General features: G+C 40.6%; 3 protein-coding genes across 5 annotated transcripts in view; 1 reads left to right on the plus strand and 2 right to left on the minus strand.

The window, feature by feature from the left end:
* The window catches only part of nup188 (nucleoporin 188), an 18,096-nt gene extending 1,375 nt beyond the window's left edge, over positions 1-16,721 (minus strand). Inside the window, exons 1-42 of one of the 2 annotated variants that reach the window (XM_039780530.1) lie at positions 16,629-16,721; positions 15,296-15,423; positions 14,329-14,383; positions 13,944-14,017; positions 13,774-13,858; positions 13,584-13,664; positions 13,259-13,303; positions 13,052-13,144; positions 12,801-12,920; positions 12,427-12,638; positions 12,023-12,137; positions 11,573-11,773; positions 10,790-10,870; positions 10,603-10,695; positions 10,391-10,510; positions 10,183-10,309; positions 9,847-10,005; positions 9,126-9,252; positions 8,904-8,991; positions 8,714-8,790; positions 8,496-8,610; positions 8,166-8,286; positions 7,997-8,063; positions 7,231-7,356; positions 6,866-7,106; positions 6,570-6,776; positions 6,292-6,461; positions 6,125-6,194; positions 5,957-6,024; positions 5,656-5,851; positions 5,146-5,223; positions 4,955-5,040; positions 4,690-4,835; positions 4,410-4,588; positions 3,431-3,631; positions 3,040-3,132; positions 2,771-2,923; positions 1,750-1,887; positions 1,559-1,633; positions 1,123-1,338; positions 859-990; positions 699-772 (exon numbers count right to left, since the gene is read on the minus strand). In XM_039780530.1, the coding sequence (XP_039636464.1) occupies positions 699-772; positions 859-990; positions 1,123-1,338; positions 1,559-1,633; positions 1,750-1,887; positions 2,771-2,923; positions 3,040-3,132; positions 3,431-3,631; positions 4,410-4,588; positions 4,690-4,835; positions 4,955-5,040; positions 5,146-5,223; positions 5,656-5,851; positions 5,957-6,024; positions 6,125-6,194; positions 6,292-6,461; positions 6,570-6,776; positions 6,866-7,106; positions 7,231-7,356; positions 7,997-8,063; positions 8,166-8,286; positions 8,496-8,610; positions 8,714-8,790; positions 8,904-8,991; positions 9,126-9,252; positions 9,847-10,005; positions 10,183-10,309; positions 10,391-10,510; positions 10,603-10,695; positions 10,790-10,870; positions 11,573-11,773; positions 12,023-12,137; positions 12,427-12,638; positions 12,801-12,920; positions 13,052-13,144; positions 13,259-13,303; positions 13,584-13,664; positions 13,774-13,858; positions 13,944-14,017; positions 14,329-14,383; positions 15,296-15,336 (4,946 nt within the window). In that variant the 5' untranslated portion in view covers positions 15,337-15,423; positions 16,629-16,721. Of the gene's footprint in view, positions 1-698; positions 773-858; positions 991-1,122; positions 1,339-1,558; positions 1,634-1,749; positions 1,888-2,770; positions 2,924-3,039; positions 3,133-3,430; positions 3,632-4,409; positions 4,589-4,689; positions 4,836-4,954; positions 5,041-5,145; positions 5,224-5,655; positions 5,852-5,956; positions 6,025-6,124; positions 6,195-6,291; positions 6,462-6,569; positions 6,777-6,865; positions 7,107-7,230; positions 7,357-7,996; positions 8,064-8,165; positions 8,287-8,495; positions 8,611-8,713; positions 8,791-8,903; positions 8,992-9,125; positions 9,253-9,846; positions 10,006-10,182; positions 10,310-10,390; positions 10,511-10,602; positions 10,696-10,789; positions 10,871-11,572; positions 11,774-12,022; positions 12,138-12,426; positions 12,639-12,800; positions 12,921-13,051; positions 13,145-13,258; positions 13,304-13,583; positions 13,665-13,773; positions 13,859-13,943; positions 14,018-14,328; positions 14,384-15,295; positions 15,621-16,628 lie in introns of those variants that run through there. The other variant, XM_039780531.1, reaches the window with a different exon arrangement.
* On the plus strand, positions 16,721-19,350 carry dolk (dolichol kinase). The gene is made up of 2 exons (XM_039780532.1): positions 16,721-16,837; positions 17,466-19,350. Exon 2 carries the CDS (start codon positions 17,508-17,510, stop codon positions 19,176-19,178), a length of 1,671 nt encoding a protein of 556 aa, XP_039636466.1. The 5' UTR covers positions 16,721-16,837; positions 17,466-17,507; the 3' UTR covers positions 19,179-19,350.
* A 1,789-nt stretch (positions 19,351-21,139) lies between these two features.
* On the minus strand, positions 21,140-25,937 carry phyhd1 (phytanoyl-CoA dioxygenase domain containing 1). Of its 2 annotated transcripts, XM_039780533.1 has the most exons (12): positions 25,800-25,937; positions 24,688-24,846; positions 24,579-24,584; positions 24,272-24,347; positions 24,123-24,170; positions 23,981-24,036; positions 23,835-23,897; positions 23,705-23,726; positions 23,449-23,577; positions 23,236-23,352; positions 22,461-22,587; positions 21,140-21,429 (listed from the first exon to the last, which is right to left on the minus strand). In XM_039780533.1, the coding sequence occupies exons 1-12, from the start codon at positions 25,830-25,832 to the stop codon at positions 21,381-21,383; spliced, it is 885 nt and encodes a 294-aa protein (XP_039636467.1). In that variant the 5' UTR covers positions 25,833-25,937; the 3' UTR covers positions 21,140-21,380. The 2 variants fall into 2 exon arrangements, with proteins under 2 accessions (XP_039636467.1, XP_039636468.1); XM_039780534.1 differs by lacking the exon at positions 24,579-24,584.
* Positions 25,938-26,702: the final 765 nt, after the last annotated feature.

The following is a 26,702-nucleotide window of genomic DNA, read 5'->3' on the forward strand; positions in this document are numbered from 1 at the left end:
ACTGCCAGTTAGCTTAGCTTAGTCTAGCATAAAGACCGTCAGACTCTGTCTGTGTACGGATTATAACATGTTAATTGGTGGGCTTAGATGTGCTGGCAGGTAGACTGTTAGCTCTTTACCCGTGCTTACTGCCGTTTATGCTAAGCTAACTGGGTGTTAGCTGTAGCTTCATATATGGTTAGTCTTGTGCCAGACCCATCTCCACAGCAGTGTGTCAGCGAGGGAGTACGGTCTAGCTACATCGCCTATCTGTTCTAGGATAGGGTGAAAAAAACACTCTGGCTTGGTTGTATTTTAATTTTTTTTTAACCAATCACAACCGTGATGCTATGTTACGATAGCGGATATAGCAAGAGAGGAGGAGAAATTTGGTGTGTGATGTCAGGCTTAACCCTTGTGTTGACTTCGGGTCACATTGACCCATTTTCAATTTTTGTTCTATATCAGAAAATATGGAACATAGAAATAAGCGCTGAAACTGTGTGGAAGAAAAATTTAACAATTTAAAACAAACTGAAAAAAAAGGCATAAAAAAAGAGCTTTTTTTTCAATGTTGACGGGAAGACAACACAAGGGTTAACCTCAACAATGTACATCCTTTGAGCCAGACTAATATTTGGTGGACAGATATCAGCTCTCGGCAAGAAAGCAAATCAATTTAAATAACACCTTCGGTAGCGAGAGGGAGATGTACTCACTTCAGAGCTTGGATCTCATCTGATGAGGCCAGTGACACTATGCTCAAGGAGACTGGCTCTTTCTTCTTCTCCATCTATGAACAAACGGAATATGAACAATCAGGGATCTGCTGCAGGCTGGCTGTAGCTGAACTCGTTCATGATTACACTGAACATTTACCTCGCTCAACATGCTCAGGGCCACGTTGATGGTGGCCAGCAGGGTTCCAAACGAAGGAGCCACGTCAGGGTCAAACGCCGGAGTTGTGAAGCTGAGCACAAACAGGGTTCGATACTCTGCCAAGTCCATACTCTGAGACACAGGCCGAGACACAAATCGGCATTTTTATTGTCTATGCAACAACAACAAAAGTCCACATGTGGCACAGGACAAAAACAAAGACTAATTTTGGAGGAAGCTTTAGAGCAGAATAAGCAGGCTGACCTGGTCCAGGAGAATCTGGCAGCAGTCTGGAGTGAAGTGCTGCAGAGTTGCGAGGGTTTTGCTGAGGATCTTCAGAAGACTGCACTGCACAGCCAGCAGGGCCTTCTGCTCCGCTTCCTCTCTCTCCCCTCCACCTGCTGCTTCTTTAGACGGGGTTTGGGGCCCCCGCTGTGTCCTGGGAAGGGGACCAGGAGGCAACGCTTCGCTGTTCTTAGCCTAAACAAAATCCAAAGCAAACGTAAAACCTGAATAAATAAAACATCTTTTTTTTTTTACTGGATTCTCGTGGCAGCAAAGTTTTCTTGGCTGATTATTATCACTGTGCAAGACACACTCCTAGTGAGTCATTACAGAATGAATATGTAATGATGCTGCAGTCCCTTTCATTGTCCAACCATAAAAAGTAAAAAGGTAAAACATTTTCCTGGTTTCTTACCTGGAGGTAGTGATGAAGCATCTTCTTGCTGTGGAGCAAATACGTGCAGGTCTGACACAGATAACAAAGGTTGACCTGCAGGGGGAGAGAGAGAGAAAGAAACTAAAATATTAACTGAATACGGAAGGGTCACTGCACCAGTGGAGCTATGCTGTTATCTCTGCTGATGTGGAGTTTTCCTCTGGACTTGCCTGGACGTCTCGGAGCAGATTGGGCAGGTGGAACTGCCACTCCTTACAGAAGCTCGAGAGCTGCAGCAGGAAACCGACCGTGTGATCTGCCTCGTCCAAACATGCCAGGCTCTGCACTGTTCGCACCGCATTCAGACACTGAGCGGGAGAGAAATGTAAACGTGAAGATTAGAAATACTATTGTCAACAAGAAAACCACCCACAATACCAGCATACAAATGTCTTATTACTGCTTGTTGTATTTTGCTCCCTTGTGAGCACCTTCCCTGAACACATTGCTGAGGGAATTACAATGTAATCACGCAATTTCTAGCAGGTTCATTTCTGTGGTTACAATGACAAATGAATTATTAAAAATGTTGTTTGACGTAAGGACTTAGTGGGAGAAGAACATACAGAGTGTAGCAATGGCAGATTAAAGTAAATCATATAGAGTTGAGTCGTACAACAGAACAATTATCAGCAACAATTTTGATAAACAATTTTTTTTTTTTTTTTTCCTTTTTTTTTTTTTAAACAAACTCAGTGGTTCCAGCTTCAGCAACATGTGGATATTTGCTGGTTTTCTTAGTCTTTTATAGTGGTAAAGTGCAGTTTCAAGAAGTAGGGATATTTAACTATGCATATTTATTTATTAGTCTGTGCCACCTCCAACTGTGCAATATGTCATTTCTATTCATCCGCACCTTACTCATCTGTATATACTGTCTGTTTACATAAGGGGGTTTATTGTGTAAATAGGTTTGTATTATAGGCGCCTGTATAGCTCAGTTGGTAGAGCGTGCGCCCATATATAGAGGTTTACTCCTTTTTGAGCTGCTGTAGCAAAGGAACTTCCCCAGTGTGTGATCAATAAAGTCTATCTTATCTTAACTAAATACCTTTGTGTATTTGGACAAAACAGACTTTTTGAATAATTGACCATAGATTTAGAGCATTTACCTTCATTCTCAAAATGTTATAGAGCAATCAATTAATCAAGTGTTTAAATTTTTTTTGACAACCTTCATTACAGTCATACCTGTAGTATGCGTTCTTGATGTACTCCGACAAAGTCCAGAGCTTCGTTGATGAAGTTGTAGCGCAGCGTCTTGAGCAGACTCTCCATTAAAGACATGCAGAGGCGGTACACCCCCGGCCAGCAGGCAGAGTCCTGGGACTTGCGGGAGAAACTCTGCCCAGCGACATGGACATACTATATTATTATATCATTTTAATGAAGCGCTTTGTCTGTATCATTAAGAAATGCTTTTTTTTGTAAAGGGATCGCTTTAATTTAAATGTTTTTACCTGTGATGCTCCGTTTGAAGACACCTCGTAGACGCTCAGAAGAGGGAGGCAGATAGTCTGGATGACTCCTGCTCCAGCAACAGCTGCTGCCCCCTGGAGGAGAAATGAAGACACCCTCAATATTGGACATCTTAAACTGATGTAAAGGATTGATTTAAAAACATGTAAGGACAAAGTGTTGTCTGTGTATCCAAAGCCCAATACTGCAAAATGCTCTGTGCTGTAGAAAAATGTCTGAGAGCCAAAAAGAGGGTAGGGAAGTCAGAAATATTTAGAGACAGACTAACGCATTGCTGATTTTGGTCTTTTCACAGTATTTATTGGCAAAAAGAATAATAAACACCAGCCTTATCTTTTAAATCTCAAGTAGAAGCATGGGTTTTGTGTTTACCTGAGGCGTGCGGGCCAATGTGAGCAGCAGGTGAAGTGCAGCCTCAGTGAAGTAGAGGTTGTGTTTGGATCGCAGGCTGAGCTCAACAGCGCTGAGCACTGACGGGAGAACAGGAATCTTACGCATCACTGAGACCCAGTGCTCGCCGTCCTCGTCGGTGCGACACAGCTCCTTCGCTAAGTGCAGTGCTAGTACACACACCTGATAAAAACAGTGACAAATTAACTTGATGTTGGATTTACAATGTTGCGGAGTGCAATGTTTAATTTCCCATGGTTTTTGTTGAAAATGAGATGAACAACAGTTATGTTACTTAGACATATACAGTACATTTTTGCCAGAAAGCTATAATCTATGATGAGAATGTATCAAATGATAATGTAAAAGGTATCACTCATATTGATGAACCTACAGAGGATTATTACCTGAATCTGCAGCTCCCCTTTAAGTTTCAGTTCATTGTTTAGCTTAACTGTCTTAGTTCACTCTCATAGCGTTGTTTTCAGATGCAGCAGGCAGCTGTTTTCAGCTAAAAAGCTCTAAAGACCCACTGTACACTACCTGCTCAGCACCAAACAGCAGACAGACACAGTCAGCGACCAGCTGGTGAACACAGTGGCGCATTTAGCAGCTAAAGAACTAAAGGTCAGTTGTCCTCACAACTTGTTTCTGCTGTTCCCAAGTGGCGAAATAATAACATATTGCAGGTTTAAACTAAAAGTATTGATAAAAGTAATAGTAAAGTAATTCATATTCAAATATCCTTTCTCCTGCCTCAACATTAAGTATCACCATTAAATAACGTTAAAAAAACATGACAAATTGACATCTAGAAAGATTGAAGCTAAATGTTGAAAGTTGAGATCCTCGGCTTGAATATGACACTAACTTTTTTGACTCCCCCGGAAGGAGAGGTGTGGAGCAAAATTAGGCTTTTAAAGTTTGAATCTACAAACAGGGTCTTGTGTCCTTGGCTCACCCCATCTCTCTGGTCCTTCTGTGGGCCACGGAAAGAGTCTGTCTCCATGCTGTCCTCGTCCTCCGCCGTGTCCCCCATCTGCCTCATGTGACGAGTATTGTCGATGAGGGCCAGGGCCTCGTCTTTCACCGTCTCACACACAGACAGCAACAGCTGGGGCAGCTGGGAAATATCTCCACCTAGATGACAAAGAAATTAATCGACATAAATCCAAAAGACTGAACTACAGACCACTGCCAAATTAGATTCAAACACAGACAACAGAAGACACGTATCTTACCGTTGAGTCCCTGAATCTGTAGCACAGAAATGAGTGCAGAGAAGATTTTGGCTTTGGTCCTCTCCATCATCTGCTGGTCAGCTTGCAGGACACTCTCCAGGATCAGGGAGAGGGGAGACAGTATGTCTGGAGCTGTTGCTACCACACTGGAGACAGGAACAGAGTTTGTTAGAGATACATGAGTGAAGGTATGTCACGTGTGCACTGTTGACTATGACATTAAGGAAACCTATAAACCATCTCCATCAAATGCATGAATACTCACCTCCTCCACTGTTTGAGGAGGATGAGTAGTAGAGTGGCCATCATGGATCCAAGGCGAAGACAAGGCACAGACATGGGCGTAGTCAGCTGAAAGAGACGGAAAGAGTTAGTAAGCAAAAAAAAGGCTGAGAAATGCATGAAAGATAAATGAGAAATTAAAAAGGGAAAATATGTTCTGCCGTGATGACTTACAGCAGCTTTGGTCCCATCCAGGACGTCCATGAAAAGCTTCAGCTTGGTCGTGTCCTCGGTTAGCTGCATCACGTCAGACTGAAAACATAAAATATACCGATCATCATTGCATCAAATTTGTATGCGGTCCATTTGCAGATGAGGGTTTGAGCAAAAAAAACTACTTAATTTCTCAGGCCACTTTCAAGTTGCAGGACGCTCAAACAAATGAATCAATCCCAAATAAAGAAATAGAAAGGAATAGTTCTGGAATATAGGCTCATTCACTTTCTTGCCGAGAGCTAGATGACACTGACAGCACCCTCATATCTTTCCATTAAACATGAGGTTGATATCTGTACTAAAACCAACATGTTGTATTTTTTTATAGCGCCAGAAGCGGTGACTTCCTTCCAACAAGATTTAACGTATTATTTAAAGACTTTTGATGTCCAACATAAGAACTAGTTCTGATCGGATATACCTAAACATCACAACCTGATAACCACGATCGTGTTTGCGGTAACATACGTGGGTCGTGGAAAGAATTAGCAGCATCCGCCAGGCAGAGATCAACATCTGGGTCTCGGGGAAGGAACTGATGCCTTCCTCCTCCATCTCCGCCACGTGGCACACTAGAGACTTGACATACTGAGACCAGTACTCATATCGTCGTGCATTGGAAAACTTTTGAAGCCCATCCTTCAGAGACTGCTCCAATGAACCACTGTAACAGCACAGACACAATTTGACATACATTAGGTGAGATATGAGCTAAATGAAAGTGAGAAATATGGGAATACTATAATTATATTAGGGACTTGGTATTGACCTGACAACATAGTAGATCTCCAGGCCGATGATCTTCATGACAAAAGCACACGTCTCCAGAACACAAGGCTGGAGATAAAATACAATTCTTCAGTTAACAAACCTAACGTCTTACTCATGCATCATCATTAGCACAGTGTAAAAAAAAAAAAAAAAAGGAGCAAAATACCTCTGTTGTATCTGAAGGTGGGGGGAGGGTCCCAAAGAGAGGCGTTGTCAAATTCTCCCAGAACCTTTCTCTGTGTTAAAAAAAAAGCGTGTTTATCATACTGTGGGGTTTCTAAATATATTACCCCTGGTCAAAGGAAGTAATTTGGTCTGAGATAATGAGCTTACTTTGTACGTAAGACAGAGATGGCGCTATCTCTGCGATCCTGCCAGAGGGCAAGGAGGAAGGCCAGGGCCGCTCGGTGGAGCAGCGGGGGACACCAATATTTCCCCTGCTGTTTGGAGTCAATCAGGTCCAACACCACATGGAGACAGCTCCATTCACCAAGCAGAAACTCCTACAGGTTAAAAAAAAATAGATATTTTGAATCCAGATGCAGCACTGAAAAAAGATAACAAAACAAAACACATGTATTCGTTTTACTACACGTCCCTACAGTTCATACCTTTGACCCCTCCTTTCCATCTTTGACTTCCAGGTTGAGGAAAAGCTCAATGAGGCCGGGCTGGGTTTCTACAGCAACGGTGAGAAACTCAAGGATCATGACCTTGATCCTCATGTCTTCTGTCTTGCTCTGCAGCCGAGTGAGGAACGCATCCCGGATTGCTGCTGCGTCGTTGCCAAGGCAAGCGTAGACTGACATGGGAGCCACCTACAGTTAAATATTATGAATATTTACTGTTGTCAAAAAACAAACCCATCATGTACAACAAATTGTACGAATATATTAGAAGTCCTTACTGTGGCGAGCCTTTTAAGCAGCTGGATTGCCAGGCGAGGCAGTGCTGGGTCATGTTTGTGGTAAATATACTTGGCCAAGACAACTATGAGATTGTTGCCATGGCCACCATGTTGCGTCAAGGCCTGCTCCAGAGGGGACACAACGTCAGACAGCGGCTTCAGGCGGATAACGTTGTTGGTGACAGAAAAGGCCAGTTTGACTGTCTGGATTAGGATCTGACCGGGACCCTCAGAGCCACAGCTGGACAGCGTCAGAGAAAAGCAAAAAACAATCTACTGTTAGTATATGTCAAAAATATGGACGGTTTTGGGATAAATATGAAAACATAATAAGGAAATCTAGGCATGGACACTTGTCGGTTCACCTGCTGGGCTGTGCAGCCAGGACCATATCTATGGTGTCCACTCCAACTCCCATGATATTGACAACTGCCTGTCCAGCTTCAGTGTTTGCCAGGCTGTAGATACACAGAGACTGCAAGGTGGGAGTGCTGCAGTAAGGAACAAATGAATGAACAATGAATTAATCAGGGCAATCATTGCAACCAACAATCATTATTTATAAATTATTTGGTCAATGAAATATCAGAAAAGTGTGTAAAAAGTTGACACATTTCAATGTCACTATCTATTTTCTTTAAAGCAGCAAATCCTCACATTTGAGAAGCTGGAACAAGAAAATTGTTGGAAAAAAAGACTCAGACAATAAATTTGATGTTAAAATTGATGCAGATAATAATTGTCGTCAATCAAGCAATTGATTAATCAACTAATCAATTCTGCTCAAGAATTAAGATAAACATTTTTAATATAAGCAAGTAAGTGGACCTGAGATTGTTTTGTCAACTGCTGTCTTATAAAAAAGGTCAAGTATAAACTGTCAAATTCAATTTTTAATATTAATTAACAAAGGATGATTAATAACAGAAACCTACATCCAGCACAGGTGTATATATTAATGTGAAATCTTAAAAATAATTTCAAACCGTATTTAACTGTAAAGATTATAGAATCGAATGTCCATAATTATTATTCCTAACAGTCTGTTCAAACGTTCACCTGACTGAATTTACTGAACAATGTGCCGGTAATAGAGTTAAAACACTTGGATCTCAACAGACTTATCCTTACCTGCCCTGGTCCTCTCCCTCTGGACTTAGATTGAGAATGGCATGGATCAGCTCCAAAATAAGACAGCCTGCAGCAACACAGAGCAGCTGGTGTTTATTCAGTTCTCACTTTTAATTTCCCAGTCTGGAAAGAAACTAGCTACAACTGTCATTTCAGACATATTCCTCACCTATCCTCTCCCTGACTCCATAGGTGTTGTACCGCCACTTGTGGTACGTAGGCAGCATCTCCTTTAACACGAGCAGCACGCACGGGATCAGGCCCTTGTTCTGTGTGCTGCCAAGCTGACCCTGAAATTAACCAAAAGGGAGAGGAGATGAGAGATATGATGTACATTATGGCAGCTGGACACCACATTTATAGATTTAAACATAACATTATCTTCTTTATCTTCTTTATTTATTTATTTATATATATATATAAAAACACTGTTCAGCTGCTACTACAAAATGGTAGCCAGAAAACATCTCATTTGGTTTATAAAAAAAACAACTGTTACCTTGACCAGGGTTGTAATGAGACGAAGGAAAGCAATGGTCACAGCATACTCCCCCCTGGGCTGCTCTATCTGGACCAGCAGGTTGCCATAGTTACCTGCCTTCATTCCTTCAGCACTAGGAAAGAACAATAACAGTGTTGTTCAATATTTTTACTTCTCCCAAACAATTAAAAGTCTGATATTTGCTAGGCATATTAAACATTAGGCAGCAGACACACCTTACACACTGAGCCATGCTGGTCAAAGGGTTGGAGGCAAAGGGGAGGAAACCTGTGTGGTGCAGACTGGACCACACCTGAAGATTTAAACAAATAAATAGATGGAGGTGTGTGAGGAGGATTCAACAAAAGTGACTTTAAATCCTTTAGTTTACCTCCTGTTCACACTGGAAGTGCCCAGCACACCCACCTTCCCAGGCATCCTTGCTGCCAGTACAGTGAGACAGTTCACACAGGAGGCGATCACGTCCACTGGAGGGTTGATGACTGACGTTAACCTAACGGACGTTAATCACAAATGAGAAGACAAACTCATTCTAGGTTTCTAATCGAGACCGTTTCAAATAGGAAGTACAAAATAAAACACACTTTAAGTTGAAGTTGGATGAGTGTCTCTGCAAAGTGAGTTTACCTCTGCAGCAACATGTAGATGCGTGAAGTGAGAGGCAACAGACAATCCGACACAGTCCAGTCTGTGCTTATGATCTTATGGACAAGATCCAGGATGGGCTTCACACGTGCACAGTGAGCTATAACATCTAGCACAAGAAAAGGCACCGATAAATGAATTATGCTGAAACAAAGGCATGCTGAAGCGGAATAATGGTTTAATTTAGCATAATTAAAAAAACTAAAACATTTGCTCGATACAGTAAACAATACTTTTGTTAATTGTTTTAATAACAACATTAATGTCATATTTATGGTCTTTTTGGCTGTTGGTCAATCTAAGAAAGCAGTTTGATGACATTACTTTTGTGATCATTGGATATCATTTTATAAAACAGAATAATTACAACTGATAGCTTTGGTTAGTTGCATGCATAGTTACTAAATTTTAATAATAAACCATCAGATACTGCAAACATTGTGTAACTTTGCTCCCCTATGGGAGTTAAAGGATAAATCTGGTGATATTCTGTTTTTCTTTCCGTCAACAAATCCCATGAAAGACCAAAACCAACAATGAATTGATCCTACAAACAAAGATCGTCTGTGTTTTTAAAGACTGTCAAAGAATTGAGAAATACTGGATTTGTTGACAATAGCAAAATCATAGAATATCGACAGCCTTATCCTTTAAAGCACTTAAGAATATGTTTGTGAGAACATATGAACAACAAGCTGTGTACCTGCAGTTGAAACAACATGGAGCAGCATCTCCACCTCACAGGTGAAAAGAGTCCAGGAGCTATAGGAGTGGTCCCAGCGAACCACGTAGCCCTGCTCGCCCCCTATCATCACCTGGCCCAGCACTCCCTGTGGCATCCACAGATTTGTCTGCCCTGTGCCTGATGGTTGAAACGAAATGTTATAGTGTAGCTACCTCACACAAGAGAAACCGTATCTTCTTTAATTATGCCTATTACAAATGAGCATCAAAAATTCACCAGTCCTCCGACATGCTAAGGCACACTAAATTATGTATGGGTGTTCAAATCTCAGAGTAACAACCAGATAAAACTAACCAAGAGGGTAGAGGAGTTTTGGTGTTTGTCTCCTCCACAGCGTCTCATCATCCTTGGAGAGGATATCATTGGGCTTATGTTTGTAAACTTGCGTGTAGAAGGACATCTTATCCAAAAAGTTGTATACCTGTCACATAGAGGTAAAAGTTGAGTGAAAAGTAGAGTAAAACGTTGAGTGTGTGTATATCTGTGCATGTGTGAGATCTACCTTTTTAACAGTCGACTTGTTAGACAGAAGTGCAGTTAGAAGCTGTAACAGTGGGCCGATCTTGTGGGGGAACATCCCGACTGCACTGTCCAGGATCATTCCCAATCCCATGTTCGGTTTCTGGATTAAAAACAGAACAGATTATCAAAAGTTGACATATTTTTGTTTTTATCCAATTTTATCTCTACCTTCTCCTCTGTGTTTTTTCTCACCATTTCCCAAAAGACTTCAGCCAGACTGGGAGCAGAGAGAACCTCACAGGCAGCATCGATCAGGTGGGAGCACTGTGTCGCCACACCGTCAGTCTGTCACATGTATTATGATAAGGCAAGTTACAAATATGAATGTGAGTAAGGAACGTTGAACATGTGTATATGCATGTAAAATCTAGATGTATACCTGTAGGCTTTCCTCTTCAAAAGAAGTGATCACAAATGAGAGGAGACCATAGATACACATCTTTGCTGTGCTTGCTGTGCACTGGAGAGAAAAAGAGTCCAAGAGTGACAGACAAAATGTAATGTAGTATAACAGTACAAATACATATCTGAGAATAGACGTTGGCACCTACTGGTATGTGTATGTTTGTGTTGTATATTTTAAACAGGAAAAAATGAGTTTTTGATGGACAAATGTGGTGGTTTCTCAAACAAACTTTTAGCAAAGCTGATGAACTATATTTTCCCAGTGCATTGTCTTCACTTCAATGTCTGGCTGCAGATATAAACCACCGCTTGAGGGTTATGATTATAAAACCTGAAGTCTGATTTAGCTCAGGTTCTGACTATAAAACTACTGCCAGGTGGTTTTCATTCTAGCCATCTCATTACAGACTGGTCTAGGCCCCATGTGATTACATGAAGCCTAAGGATAAAATTTCTGTGGCTCTATGGAGTGTGGGTTAAAACCTTGTGAAAGGACATTTTACTTCTGTAACTTTATTCAGAAGTACACAGCAACAAAGTATCATTTAAGCAGTTTTAAGTAATAGGAGCAGCAGAGAGGCAAAGGTTGTCCAAAATTGTGAAATGGTTTTAGTAAGTGTGACAAGATCGGAACTTAACTACTTTTAATTAAAAGTTATAGATCTTTTTCTCATTTTAGGAACTTTAGTTTTTGTGTGTGTGTGTGTGTGTGTGTGTGTGTGTGTGTGTGTGTGTGTGTGTGTGTGTGTTCTCTTACGTTATTCCCTGAGACTCCAAGGCCTTTCAGCATGGTTGAAATATACTTGAACACCCCCAGCTGCAAGGCAGTGTTGCCTATCCTCCTGACCACAGGGCTGGACTCGTCTGGTCGCAGAGTGTGTCTCAGCAGGACCCAGGCCAGCAGCACTGGCCCGTGATGAGGGATGTCACCAAATGTTAGCAGCAGCTGATCCATCTCCTGGAAGAAACAGAGGAAATATGAAGGTTCAGACTTAGACTTCTCTTGATTGATCCTTTTGGGATGACTCCCGCAAGGAATTTGGATTTCCAGCAGCAGATTTCAGCAGCTTACAAAACAAGCAGGCATCTGTATGGTTTATTCTAGGTGCCAAAATCAGTTCAAACACACAGTTTGGTTGAGTATGATTGCTCTACGGTGACATTATAAAATATTTATGAATGCTGCATTTAGAGACTGGGGTCAGACCTTGATGACATCAGGAGCACTGGAGAACTGATGCTGCTCTGTACAGTCTTCCAGGGCACACTTGTGCAGGAAGTCTATGTCCATTCCCTCAACCAGGATGAGAGAGCTCAAATATCTGCAGGGCAAAGAAACATAAGAGCAATTAAAGACTACACAATGAGTTAAATAAGCAATGTATTGGATAAATTGGCCTAAATGTTTTTTGCAGATGTATTGTATATGTGCTTATGTCAGTCAAATGTCAGTCAGCCCAAAGTAACAAGAAATTGCAGTACAGAAATGTCACATAAAAGATACATCTTAGAAGTCACATACCACAAACGGACATTTACACTGCCTTAGGGGACAGCTCACTTTAAACATATAAACTTCACATACACACGGACACTATGAGCTGCTCTTACCCGATGCGGTCAACCAGTGAGTCCATGCTCTTGTCTACTAGGTGTCTGTTGGTCTGCCGCAAACCAAAGCCTTGTTCTTTGAACATTTTGGTGAAGCTCAGCAGGTCGGACGGGCTCATCTCAAAGTAGGCGTAATACAGAAAGATGATTTCCAGCAGCAGAGACTGTTCCCTCAGACACTGCAGGAACCATAGTGACACCTGCCTCTCCGTCTTGAAGTAATAATAATCAACAAATGGCACCATCAGTTATGACCGTCATGTCAAGCATACAACATGTGAGCAATATGTGGTATTTACATTAGATCTAGGTTGCAATATACAGTATTATGGTATTGACCAGATCTGAACCAAACATATGAACCAAATTATCACCATGAGGTTTCCATGAGTTTCCCATGTTGGTGCTTCTGCTTTGAAGAGGTTCTCAAACTGCGACTGGTACCTGCTCACCAGGTCCTTCTCCAGTTTATTGACACAGTTACTGTACTCAGGCTGGACCAAAACAAACACACCCAGAGTTATTTTACAGAAGAAACAACAAATAAACAGATTTTCACAGACAATTGTGTGAGGAGCCGTGTTCTTCAATTATCTGATGTGACCCAAATGTAGCTGCAACTCACCCTGTAGGGATGTCGCTCATCCTGAAAGTATGTTAGCAAGAGCAGGACACATCTGAGCAGACACATGCGCTCCTCATAGTAATAGTCAGCTACCTGTGAATACAGAAACCACAATACTCATTGGATTAAATATGAAAGTGTAACTATCATGCTGAATGAAGTGTAACTTTACATTAAATATAAATGGCTGCAGATCTCTGTACTGACCTTCAGCAGCAGTGATTGGCTTTGTCGCTCATCCTTGAGAACAACCTGTATGGAAGACTCTGTTTAGCCACCATCTGAATATCTTTCATAATAACATATTCTTACAACATTTTAGTTTTTTTGTTCCTCATGAAATATGGTGACCTTAATCAATACCATAAGTGATTGTAGTACTAAATCACACAGGATTACTGAAAACTAACGACTAGGTGATACATTAATAACATTTCTGTAAAAACTGGCAGTTTTTTCGATGCAGCATACAAGTACGCCAAGATTTCCGACAAGACACAAATTCCCACATCTACAAAAGCGGAACAGACACCTTTAGCGAATCACGAGTTCCTCTGTAGTCCTCCTGTAGGTAGCACTGTAAAAGCTCCACACTCTGCTGCTCGTCAAGACCCTATAGCATTATTAAAGAATAAAATCATTATAAAATTATCATGAAATGCACCACCAAATGAACATAGTTAATCACATATTTAGGTTAAACAGAAATCTTAAACTCTTACCAACAGTTTACTGATCCTCAGACCAAAATCCTTCAATGGTTGCGCAACATCTTTGTTCTCTTTCACCTTCGCAGCAGAGGATGAGCTAGAACAAGTGATGCAATAACAATTACCCCTTCAGTTGTTGAAAAGAGGGTTATTGATGTTAGGATCAAAATTACCTAACATACCTGGGTGGCTTAAAGTAAGTTAGTCCTTGATGCAGTCTGTCCCAGTGTCTGTCAAGCTCTGCCTCTATCTGAGCCTGTGCCCGTCAAACATTTCATTAGAAGAAGTGGGAAAATCACTTGTGTCATTTCTGTACTGTCTAAATAACAATATGCTGTGAGTGGACAACAAATATATTTTATTTTTTAAGGTTATTGACTAATACTAATATTTCTGTCAAAAAAGATGATTCCACTATTTATACATGCAAGAATAGAAGTACTGATGGGACCATATAAACCCCCTCAAGACAAGCCTATCATAAACTCTGATTCAACCTCCCACTGTTGTAGTAGCTGCTCACTCTTGCATATATAATACATAAGGAGGTGTGGCATGAAGACATACCGGCTCTCGCAATGCAGATCTTCCCAGCAGTATAGTCCATAATTCTCGACTGCTCCTAAGAGAATGACCGGTATATTTTAGCAAATACATTGATGAATATGACACAGTAGCTATCAGTTCATCTGTATGGGGTGGGCAATATGACGATCTACATCAATATACATTAGTCAACTGACTTTTCTAGATTTATACTGTAGAAGCTATTCTTTTAACATCTATGAGTATTTTCATTTAACTAGATACGCCAAAAATAAACATTTCTGCCTGGTAATTATATCAATAAACAGTTTCACAACTTGCAAAAAAAAATGCAATACATCCCAATTTGTATATACCAGTATTGCGACCATTTTAAAACCCTCCTTAAATGTTACACATCCATTAATTTTCCGTAACATGCACATTTTCAGTTTAACTAACTGCAAAATCCAGTTTATTTGATTCATCAACAGGTCGAAGGCTGAGTTAGTTTCAGAAGAGGGTTGTGGGTCAATTTACAAATTGTGCAAATGCCAAAGGAAATGTTTTCCATTCAAAAGAATCTAAGCTAACGTACTTTGTCATTGTCATCTGCCCAAACACTAGCCTCTTCTTCTTGGTCACAACTAACCATTGCCGTTACTGTAACGAATTGTGAGGCGTTTTAACTAGAAACATGAGCCCACTCCTCGTCCAGTTAAGTAACCAGTTATAGTTTACGAGTCAGCTCGACAGGCATGCTGTTGTTGTCATGCGGCTAACACACCGCGCTGCTGAAAAGCCATTCAAATGTTCAACTGCTAGCACTTGCTAAGCTAAGTTAGCGTGGTGCTAACAGCTCAAAAGACACACTGTCAAACATAAATGTTGCTGCCGACGGGGCTTAATAAATAGACACGTTGTGTAGAAATGTTTACTCGCCGGTAAATACTTAACAACTATTTAAACAACGTATACGTTAGCTAAAGTTTGTTGCCATTCTGCCTACCTGACACTCATCTCTGATTCCGCCATCTTCGTTCCTGCCATCTGATTGGTTGCTGTGCTGCGTCGTCATCGCCGTCGTGGGCACATTCTTCTTCGCTGGTATTCTTATTGGTACATTACTGCCAACTTCTGGAGTGAAATAACGCTTCACTACATTCTTTCATAATCCGTTTTTTGGTAGGATACATTTACTTTTTTAAATAATACTCACCAGTTATAAATCCTCCAACAATTAACAATATGTCATTCATTTCTCTTCTAGCCAGATGTTACATCAATATAATGACATTCTTGAGAAAAGTACCATAATACATTATAACAAACATATCTAAGCATATATTTCAAATATTTACTATGACACATTGAAAAACCTGTAATTACAAACTATACTAAACTACTTTATGGAAATAATTCAATTACCTGATTAAATAAATATCTTAATTGTTTTTCTTTATGTCTTCATGCACATTTTTGTCATGACTCATAACTCTTTATTTATATTGTACTGCACTTCATGATGTATTTTATGAGTACGAAATGGTTTGTGCAAAAAATGTGTCAATAATCTTTAAAAATAATAATAGCCTAATAATTGATGTCCGCCGATTTTCAAATGTTTCACTTAATTTTTCCATAAACATATTTTAAATAAAACGTAAAGCAGCAACTTCTTCCTTTTCCTCTACAACCATTTTCCTAGTATCATTATTGTTTCTGTTCCACATATTATATTATACAGCAGGTCCTTCATTCCAGCAGCAGTCAGACTCTTTAACACAACATTATAATGTAGCACTGCTAACTGATTCTGCAACATGAGCCATCACTTGATAATATTCTGCACTATGCATATTTATTTATTTATTTATTACTCTGTGTCACCTCCGACTGGACAATATGCCCTTTCTATTCATCTGCAACTTACTCATCTGTATATATATATTTTTTATTTTTTTTTAACCTGTCTGTTTATAATAAGGATGTTTATAGTGTACAAATTATCACTTTTATTATTATTACTCTTATTCTATTTTTTTATTTCTCATAATACTTTTTGTATATTTTTCCTATGTCTATTTAATGTTATTCTGATGTGTGTGAATTTTTTTGAGCTGTTGTAACAAGGGAATTTCCCCAGTATGAGATTAATAAAGTCTATTTTATTTTATCTTATAAGCATGCTCATAATATAATGTGTGGTTCATGTTCATGCTGTACTAGCTTGTAAATGTAGCTAAATAAAAAAAACGATGCGCTTTCTTGACGACACATTACCTTAACTGTTTATTTAACGTAAATAAATGTAAAAAACATATGAAAGAGTGGCTGCTTACCAGGCAGTAAAAATACACTAGCCAGATGGATTGTGGGAAATGTAGGAGATATTTTGATGGTTGTACCACGTGACCCGGCTGTCAAATATGGCCCCCTCCGTCTGGGTGTGAGAGAAGCGACAACTGACAAAGGAAAGGAATCTGTCAAAAAGGACGGCACCGGTTCTCCTAACACCGCGCCTTCGTCCAGATAACACTGCACCTATGTGGTACGTATGCTTGTCTTGGTCAGCCTGGATTGTAATTCCTTTCCGCCAGCAGTTCTTGCTCTCTGTCTCGTTATGGTAACTCAGCTGTATTTCGCCGCTAGCTTGATGCTGTCCGAGGTTGCAGCATCCTTGCCTTGCAGAGGGGGACGCGTTTCCCGCTTTAGGTGCTGGGCCCCGCTGGACTGTATTAGCGTGGATGTGACAAAATGACGCGAGAGTTTTTCTCCTTTTCGCCGTGTCCGTCAAATGTTATGGCCATGTGTTAACACAACCTTCACAGCCGATTCAGCCCAGTAGAAAGTCAATCCCCCACAGTACTAAAGGTTGCAGCTGATGTAGAAAGCTTTCTCCTGGGGGGTCTCTGTCATGTGCTAAGGTAGTCTTGTGGATTTCACGCTGACCGGGTTAATGTTTAGTGTGGCCATGGTTCATGACAAAACCGATAAAGTATGAGCAAGGTTCACTGATAGGAAAAGCTAAGATGACTCATGGACTCCGTGCACCCAGTCTTACAACTACTGGATTCAGTAATGCCTATTTTTTTTATAATTCTATTCTGTGACTGTGACTTGCATTCTTCCTCTTGACGGGTAACTTCACTGATTGATTTATTCATTTATTTTTTTAGACATCCTTAGCAAGTACAAAAGTGGCTGCCAAACGATGAAGTATGCCTGACCGAGGAAGTGACAAGAGAAGGCCTTCGTTGGTGCAGACCATCTGTTCAGATCAACCCTCCTCCCTCGCTACGAGCCTCCACCCTGCAGCCATGCTGATCAACCCGGTGTTCGTGGAGTCCTCTGTAGTTCTGGCTGTGTTGCTGTGCGTCCACATGGTGGTCTGGAACCAGCACTCGTGGTGCAGCATAGCCCTCTTCATCCAGGCTTTTTACGTACAACACAAATGGGACCGTCTGCTCAGGGTGGGAGGTGCCGTGTTCCAGTTCCGTCCTGCAGCCAACAGCGGCATCGTCCCGGGCTCCATGGTGATGCCTTTGCTGGGCCTGGTGCTGAAAGAAAAGTGCTCTGCCTCAGGGAACGTCTACTTCGAGCGCTTCTTCATGGTGGTCACCATCACAGGCATGTTGCTGGCTCTGTTTCTCTCGTTGATTGCGCTGGGCATCACAAGACCCGTACCCACCAACACTTGTGTGATCGCGGGCATGGCCAGCAGCGCCATTCTCTACACGACAAAACAGACGCTGACGGTGTCTGAGGTCATCGAGGTCTTAGAGGTGCTGTTGATCTTCGTTTACCTCAGCCTGATCGTGCTCTACCTGCTGCCGCGCTGCTTCACACCTGGAGAGGCGCTTCTTGTCGTTGGTGGAATCAGTTTCATCGTCAACCAGCTCATCAAGCGCTCCCTGAACCTGGCAGAGGTCAAAGGTGATCCGGTGAACTATTTCCTGCCGGTCATAGTGGTGGGCTCGCTGTTGCTGGGTGTTTTCTTTGCCCTGCTCTTCTGCTTCATGGAGTCTGAGACCTGGGTGTCATCCCTTTTCTTTCACATGATGACAGCCGTTCTGGGTCTGGGAATCCTCATGCCGTGGCTCTCCCTGTTCATCGGCCGGCACCCCATCATGTGGCTGTTGGACTTTATCACGTTAAATGACCGAAGACTTTGTCTGCTGGGGTACTGGGTGTTTCTGGCTGTTGTGGCCACTTGTGTTGTGTTACACCAGAACTACCAGCGCCAGTCAGGGTCCAAGAAGCACCAGGCCTCGACCGTTGTCAGGAAGTACTTCCATCTGATTGTAGTGGCCACATATGTTCCGGGACTGATATACGACAGGCAGCTGCTTCACGTGGCGTCTGTGGGTTGCTTGGCAATTTTCTTGTTCCTGGAGTATGTGCGTTATTTTCGGATCAGGCCGCTGGGTCAGCTGCTCAGGCAGCTGCTTACCTTGTTCCTGGACGAGCGGGACTCTGGGCCTCTTATCCTGACCCACGTTTACCTGCTGATAGGCATGTCCCTGCCCATATGGCTGTTCCCCGGGCCCTGCGCCCCCAAGGGGATACTTCCTGGGGCAGGCGGCCTGGTGCCTTATGCAGGTGTGCTGGCCGTGGGGGTCGGAGACACCGTGGCGTCCGTGTTCGGTAGCACCATGGGGGAGATCCGTTGGCCCGGCACTAAGAAAACCATGGAGGGTACCGCAACGTCTGTTTTCGCCCAGATCATCGCCGTGGCAGTGTTTCTCATCTTTGATGGGAGCATCAATCTAAACTCCACCTACTCATGGATTGTTGGCTCCATCACTCTGGTGGCCATGCTGGAAGCCTACACCTCCCAAATAGACAACCTCCTACTCCCACTCTACCTCTTCATCCTGCTGTTGCTTTGACTGGACAGATGGCAGGAACAAAAAACAATCCCACTGTCCTCAGCTCTTTCTAGGGGGAAGAAAGTGATGAATTTGGAAAAATATAAAAAAAAATGATGGTAGACGTAACCGAAGTCCCTTTTAACCCTTGTGTTGTCCTTCGGGTCCCAGTGACCCGAAGGACAACACAAGGATTATGTACTTCCCTTTACTTTGTTGAGAATTGCTCTCTAAACAAGGGTTAATACAGCAACTTAGTTCTTGTTTGTACAGCATTTTGGTCAGCTTAAACTGTGTTTAAATGTGTTCTAGAAATAAACTTTACTTACTTACTTTACAAGAAACAGGGTTTAGAGAGCAATTCTCAACAAAGTAAAGGGAAGTACATAATCCTTGTGTTGTCCTTCGGGTCACTGGGACCCGAAGGACCACACAAGGGTTAAGAATCAGTGGACTAATCAGCACAAGAAAATAATATTTAAAAGCTGACGGCTTAATCAAGTCGGGTAATCGTGTCAACCAACCAATGGGGCAAATCTGCTCCTTATGTGGCAGCAGACGTGATGTTAGCATAACATTAGAGTCTCTGTCCTTCCAGTCACAAGTCTGTATCAATTGCTTTGAGGAGGAATTAGACCATCATTTCAGAATAAATTCCGAAGAGATGTGAGTAAGAGTTGCTAGATATTCTTTGAGCTCCGTCTGTAATGACAGCGGCGGTGTATGGTTTCTTTGCATGTCACCGCTGTGACCACGAGGCTCTGTTGACCAACAACTCCTTAATTATGCAACAGGAGTTTAGCAAAGTGGAAAAATGTCCTTTTATACACTTCTGGACAACACAGACGCTGCTAAGTGGCACATTTTGATCACTAATGAGAAGGTTTTCCTATCTTGTCCCTTTTTTTGCAAATGGATACACACATTTGTATTGCCTTTTGAAGAACATTTAAAATTGGCTTACTGATATGTCTTTTTCTTAATCAACGTTTTTGTTATTAGATTATTTTGCCTCCCCGATGGCAATATGAAGGACTTACTGCTGAATATATATTTGCTATATTTTCTATCACACATGACCTACTATTGTAGATGAAAGCATGACATCCCCTCTCAACTCTTCTTTATAAGGGCTGATTTATACTTCAGTATGGCAGAAACTCGCTATGCTCTTGCATGACACTAATGTGAAACTCGGTCCTGTAACATGTACACAGGTATCCTACAGTATATTTTTGTTTAAGGTTTGATGGGACCCCTTAAAAATACACTTAATATATATACATTTCCTTGTGATACTGAGCCTTCAAACCCTGCATATTTGTGGAGACTGTAGAGATATGGTTTGGGCCAAAATGATGAGCATTGGTCCTTTCCATATAAGTATCTTTCTTCACAACAATTTCTGATTTTAATTTAATATGTGCTTTATAGAAATGTCCTCAAATGTCATCAGGTTTCATCTCATCATTCTTGGATGAGGATGCTACAGTTAATAACCTGAAACGTGTTTACAGCATGAATTAATTAACAGCCTTATGGTTTATGTTTATCTGTAAAAGTTATTTGGTGTTTTTTATGTTGTAACAATTTATTGGCATGATCCTACTAGTATGTTGTTTTTGCCATCACCCTTACATTTAAACAATGTAATATTGAATGAAAAAGTGAATAAAAAAAACAAACATTAATTCTTTGGTTTCCCAGTTTGTTTTTTAAAATTGACACGAGGTTTGGAAGTTGTGGTTGATAATCATTCATATATTTGAGTTGTTATTCATTTAAGTTGTCTTACCATGAACGTACTTGAAAATAGAAATGCTTACTGTTGTCTGTTAAAAAAAAAAATGATAATAGGAATCTGCTATTTCATTTTGACACAAATTTTGAAAAATGACAGAAGAATGACTGTTGATGAGCTAGAGAATAAAGTAGAGCTAAAATATCAGTTGTATAGTCTCCACAAAAAGTTGATTCAAAAATGTTTACTCAAATGTATTTAATTGTATTAAAACTCATTTAAAAACATTGGTACATTCATCAAAAATATGTGTTAGTCACCTTGACTTTGCTGTTGATCAAGCTACATGTACTGTAGCTCATAGAAACAGTGTCCTAAAGGTTACAAAACCAGCCATGAGAAATGGCGGCACGTCGGTTGGTTAAAACAGTTCATACATGTTGGTCATCTTGTGTCTTCCCATGAACGGCAAAAAACATCCTTCATTTAGTGTAGAGAGACGGGAAAGGGAGCTCTTCAGTGGGTTGCAACCTTTAAGGACCAAAAAAATGGAAACGTGACAACGTATTAGTGTGACATAATACAGCCTTCCTCTTAAATTTGAATTCAAAGGCAACTGGAATGGCACTCCGAAAGCACAGACCTCCAGGTGCAGGCTGATGGTGCATTTATGTGCTGCTTATATGTGGAAACAATATGAGAAGATGTGTTTTATTTTTTTGCTCAGAGCGTTTAAACACAGGCAGCAGCAGCAGCTATTCTTGGTCTGGTATGACCAGTTGCTTTATGGTGGCTATTGTTAGCTAACTGTATAGATATGTATTGCTCCAACAGACATTACTGAGTGAGTTTGATAGCTCTTCTCTACTTGTGTTACTGTTCGAGTACGTTTTAGCATTTACCATTATCCCACAATTGTCACATTACGTAGTCTCGCTAAAGCTACGTTAGCTCTTTTACAGCTGATGTAGCTTTAGCGAGACTACAGACAGAAAGACTGAACGGCAGCCACTGTGGCTAAACATAGTAATGACTAATGACACGTTGAATTTGACCTTCATTTTCTAATATTCTCTAAAGTCTGTTAATTTAAAGACAACATCATTAGGCCACCTGACTGAGAGCAAGTAGAATAGGAACACAGGCAGAAAACAAAAAACCTGTCTCAGTGTGTTTACCTCTTGTTTTACTTTTGTGCTGAAATAAATAATTTGTCATCTGTCACACACCAAAACAGCAGCAGCAGAGTGGTAGTAGAGTAATATTCAGTTACACAGTAATGTAATATACATATATATATATATATATATATAATATTTACAGTAAATATTAGCTAATATCTATTAACATTAGCCACCATGAGCTACTGGTTATACCAGAACAAGTAAGAATACCATTAGTGTGTTCAATTAAACAAGGATGTGGGGTTTTATATACAACTTTTCATAATGTAAGATTGTGATGACTTTATAGTGGAAACACCTGATTTAAAAATAAAATAAAATAAAATAAAAGGAATAGTGGAAACACCACAAAGCCACCCAACTGCAATAAACTCTCACCAGTTGTCAGGGCTCCAGCGGGTGTCCTGGCTTTCCATGAGATGGAAGGTGTAGACGTGGCGAGAGTCCTCTGAGGTGTTTTCAGCACTGCGATGCACCACCTCCCCGTGGATCAGGACTACACCACCTGAACACAGAGCGGTTGATGGATAAGGTGGGATATTTATCTCTGGAGGGAAATTCACATGTCACAGCAGCAGTACATGGACGAAAAAACACTGAACAAAGAATGGTGCAGGGAATTAATCAAATATTAAAAACACAATTTAAATATTAAAAGTATAAAAATAGTGGTGTTGATGAGAAGATCGACACCCCTGTCGTGTCTGTATGGTAAACATGAAGCGACAGCCAATAGGCGGTTAGCTTAGCTTAGCATAAAAACTGGAAACGGGGAAACAGCAAGACTGGCTCATTCCAAAATTAATTATATCAGCCATCAGCACCTCTAAATCTCACTATTTAACATGTTATATCGCATTTGTTTAATATTATGTACAAAATATTCTTGGCCGGGCGCCCCACACTCAAGAAACAAGAGACAGAGAAAGTGAATGAGCGTATTTCCAAAACTGTCAAACTATTCCTTTAAATGCTCATTGTGCCTATAATACTTATAGATAATTTACCAAAATTGGCACGAACTTTCTGAATGCATGACAAATGCATGTGCTTCCACACTGTACAGTATGTCCCCAATACAGCCTCAGTCAAAAAGTGCTTGAAAACAGCTAATTCCTCAATCACCGTACATTTAAAGACATCGGTGAATTACCTTTTTTCACAGGTGCAGCGACAAACTTCTCGTCATCGTAGGTCTGCTCTCGGCCGGTGAAGTCTGTCAGGGGAAAGGTGCCCTTTGGGGTACGCACCATACGCCGAGAAATACCACCTGGGCAAAAAAATGCATTGACATCCCAAAGTATGATTGAGAAACAAAACAGTGGCTGGAAGCAAAAGTGCAAGGTTAGTTATATAGTGAGCCTACTGTTGTGTGACCCCGGGATAAACCACAGGCAGCCGTTGTTAACAGTGGCATCTTCCAGGGCGATCCACAGCCCCATGACTCTGCCCAGGGGCTCCGTGTACAGAAATGTGGCATCTTGATGTGGCGTCACTAAAAAGAAAAACAGACAAAACAATCTGCTACAAAGATGATCCATGGAAATAATGTTTATAGCATATTGAGTTTTCTTTAGTTTTACATATGGATTTCTGTATTATTTAGAATTTAGTTTTCTTACCTTCTCCGCCAATCCCTGGTTGCTGGAGGAGAGAAATGGTATGAAATGGATGGTATCTTATCATGAACTACTTGTACATCATCATCATTAGATAGATAGATAGATAGATAGATAGACTTTAATACATTACCTTAAAAATGAACATGCTTTGCAGTATCACAGGACTTACAAAACCCAGCTTCTTCGCTGTGCCCTAAGAGAACATTTAATGTGAGTGTTGGTTAATCTGGGACTCAGTACATCATTTTCTTAAATATTGTTCAACAGCTCACTCACCTGTATTTTGGGTGAATGTGTAACCTTTTTGTACAACGGCTCATAGACATGTAGTGCTAAGAGATGAAAACAGGGATTAGTTATGGAGTTTTGGAAAGCTCTTTGCGCATGATGTTTTGGAAAGGTTGATTAGAAATCTCACCATGTCCGACTTTATTTAGTGAGCGCTGTTTTGGTACCATGAACTCCCCTGTAAGACAAGGAATGCTTTACCCATCTAATTTGGCATTTTGTGATACTTTTTTTTTTTTAAATGACGGACAGGCGAGAATTAATTTCAATAGAGCTCACCTTTTTCGTCAAAGACTCCTTTCTCAAAGAAAAAGCGGATCTTATCTCCACTTGTAATGAAATAGTCAGCATTTCCCTGCAGGTCAAAAGGTTAACATGAGTCATCTGATCTGGGAATGATTGCATTACAGAGGGGAGAAGCACACGACAGACACTGACTAGACTGTTGACATAAGCGTTTGCTATTAGCCCGAAAGGAAGGACACTGAGGGTCAAGGTAAACACTGTAAATCAGTGTAGAGGTAATGTACCTACGGACTACGTGAGCCTGATCATGAAGGGGAAACACACTCAGTGGGATCCTTACCTGCATCTTTTAGTGCAATATTATGGAAAGCATGAGAAAATAAATATTGTGGGATTAAAACTCTGAGTCACTGACACATCTCACACTGTGCTGCGGTGCATTATGTCACCTGTGCTTTGAGCTGCTCATCGTGATTGGTGGAGAAGGTGATGCGGCAGTGCTCCGGGACGTCCATCCGGTCCACTATCTCTGCCATCCTTTGCCTCAGCTCATCGCACTCCTGGGAGGTCAGAAGCCCATCCAGAACCACATATCCATCCTCCATGTACTATAAAAGACACAATTTTTTACACTTACACTAGTCGTTTTCCTCAAATTTAACTTAAATCTAGGGTCAAATGTTTGATAGAATGTGAATTTTGTGGCCATTAAAACGTTAAGTCTTAGGTTTGAACATTTCACTCCGTGTAAATCATTTAGTTTTAATTAAGAGTTGGGACAAGCAAATATATATATATATATATATATATATATATATATATATGTCTGTCACTTTTACACAAAGATGTAAGAGGGATGTTTGTTTTCTCACATCGTCACATTTAAATCCAATGTAGGACCACATGTACAACATTTACACATTCAATCAAATTTGATTACATAATTAAAGGGAAAAAATTGCAGAGAAAAAGACCTGGGTTTTTATGTCTTGGATGTGTCCTTCCTTTTCACACTCAGTCTGCAACTAACAATTATGTTTATTAGAGAATAATCTGACAATTATTAATCTATTATCAATTAATCCTGTGGTCTATAAAATGTCAGACAATAGTGAAAAATGCTCATGTCAATTTCCCAAACCCAAGGTGAGGCGATTCCAAAATCCACAGATATTCAATTCACTGTCACATAAAAAAAAGAAAATGCAGCAAAAACATGCATTAGCTAGTGTAGAATACCGTTATAGGCCACTTGTCTGTGTCTGCAGCTGGTTATGTAATGAGCCTGGAATGTGCTGTCATTTGTATAAACTATACACGAATATAGACAAAATCTTGCAAAGTTATATACAGGAGTAGGCTAAATCTTGCAAAGTTATATACAGGAGTAGGCTAAAAAGATATTCACATTGTTACAGACATTTTTGTTTGAATATAGTCTAATTAACGAGAAAGATGAACATGAGCATTTGGGAGTACAATACAAGCCTAAAGTGCAGGATGTTAGTTAGCTACAGCTCGCTGTAACTTCTTTACTTTTTCACTTTAATGCAAAACTTACCTTTTGCACATCCCGATCAGTCATAAAATCCATGGTTGTCTATTCGCAGAGGTCCAGCTCCTGGCAAACATTCGATGTGTATATATCCGGGTATTATGCGACATGTGAACCCATAATAGGATTTTGGACTTTTAACTCTTTCGTTGCGAGACAGAAGCCCACAAAGCCTGCTCGTGGTGTGCTGCAGTAGCCCAGCATGGCCTCTAGATGTTACTCATGGCGTTGCTGTAACATGGAAATTAACGGGGCGCCTGGGTAGCTCATCTGGTGGAGTACGCCCGATGTACAGAGACTCAGTCCTCGCCGCAGCGGCCGCGAGTTAAATTCCGACTTGCGGCCCTTTGCTGCATGTAATCCCCCCTCTCTCTCTTGCTTCCATGTCTAAACTGTCCTATAAAAAAATGCCAGCAAAAAAAAAATCTTAAAAAAAAAAAAAAAAAATATATATATATATATATATATATATATATATATATAGATATAGATAAACACAGATGAACTACAGCGCCATCTCGTGACAACTCAGGTTTATTGACTATGTATATTTACTCAGCTAAATGAGCCTACTTTACTAGAGTGTTTCCATTTCATGCAACTTAATACTTTTAGCTCCACTTAATTTTTTTTGGCAGCTTTTGTTAATTTCTAGATTAAGATTTTTATAAACAAAAGATACAATGATTTGAGCAAATGATGCACTGCTATAGATTAAACTACAGAAACAGAATGTTCAATAGTTACCACAAATTACCATTATGAGTACTTTTACTTTTTATACTTTTAATTATAGTTCTAATCATACTCACATACACTTATTCAATATTAAGTCAATTTTTTTAATACTTACTTGTTATTAAATAATTTTATATTGCAGCATATACTGCAAAACATACTTGCAGTACC

Source organism: Perca fluviatilis, chromosome 17, assembly GCF_010015445.1.
Source record: "Perca fluviatilis chromosome 17, GENO_Pfluv_1.0, whole genome shotgun sequence".
Taxonomy (NCBI): domain Eukaryota; kingdom Metazoa; phylum Chordata; class Actinopteri; order Perciformes; family Percidae; genus Perca; species Perca fluviatilis.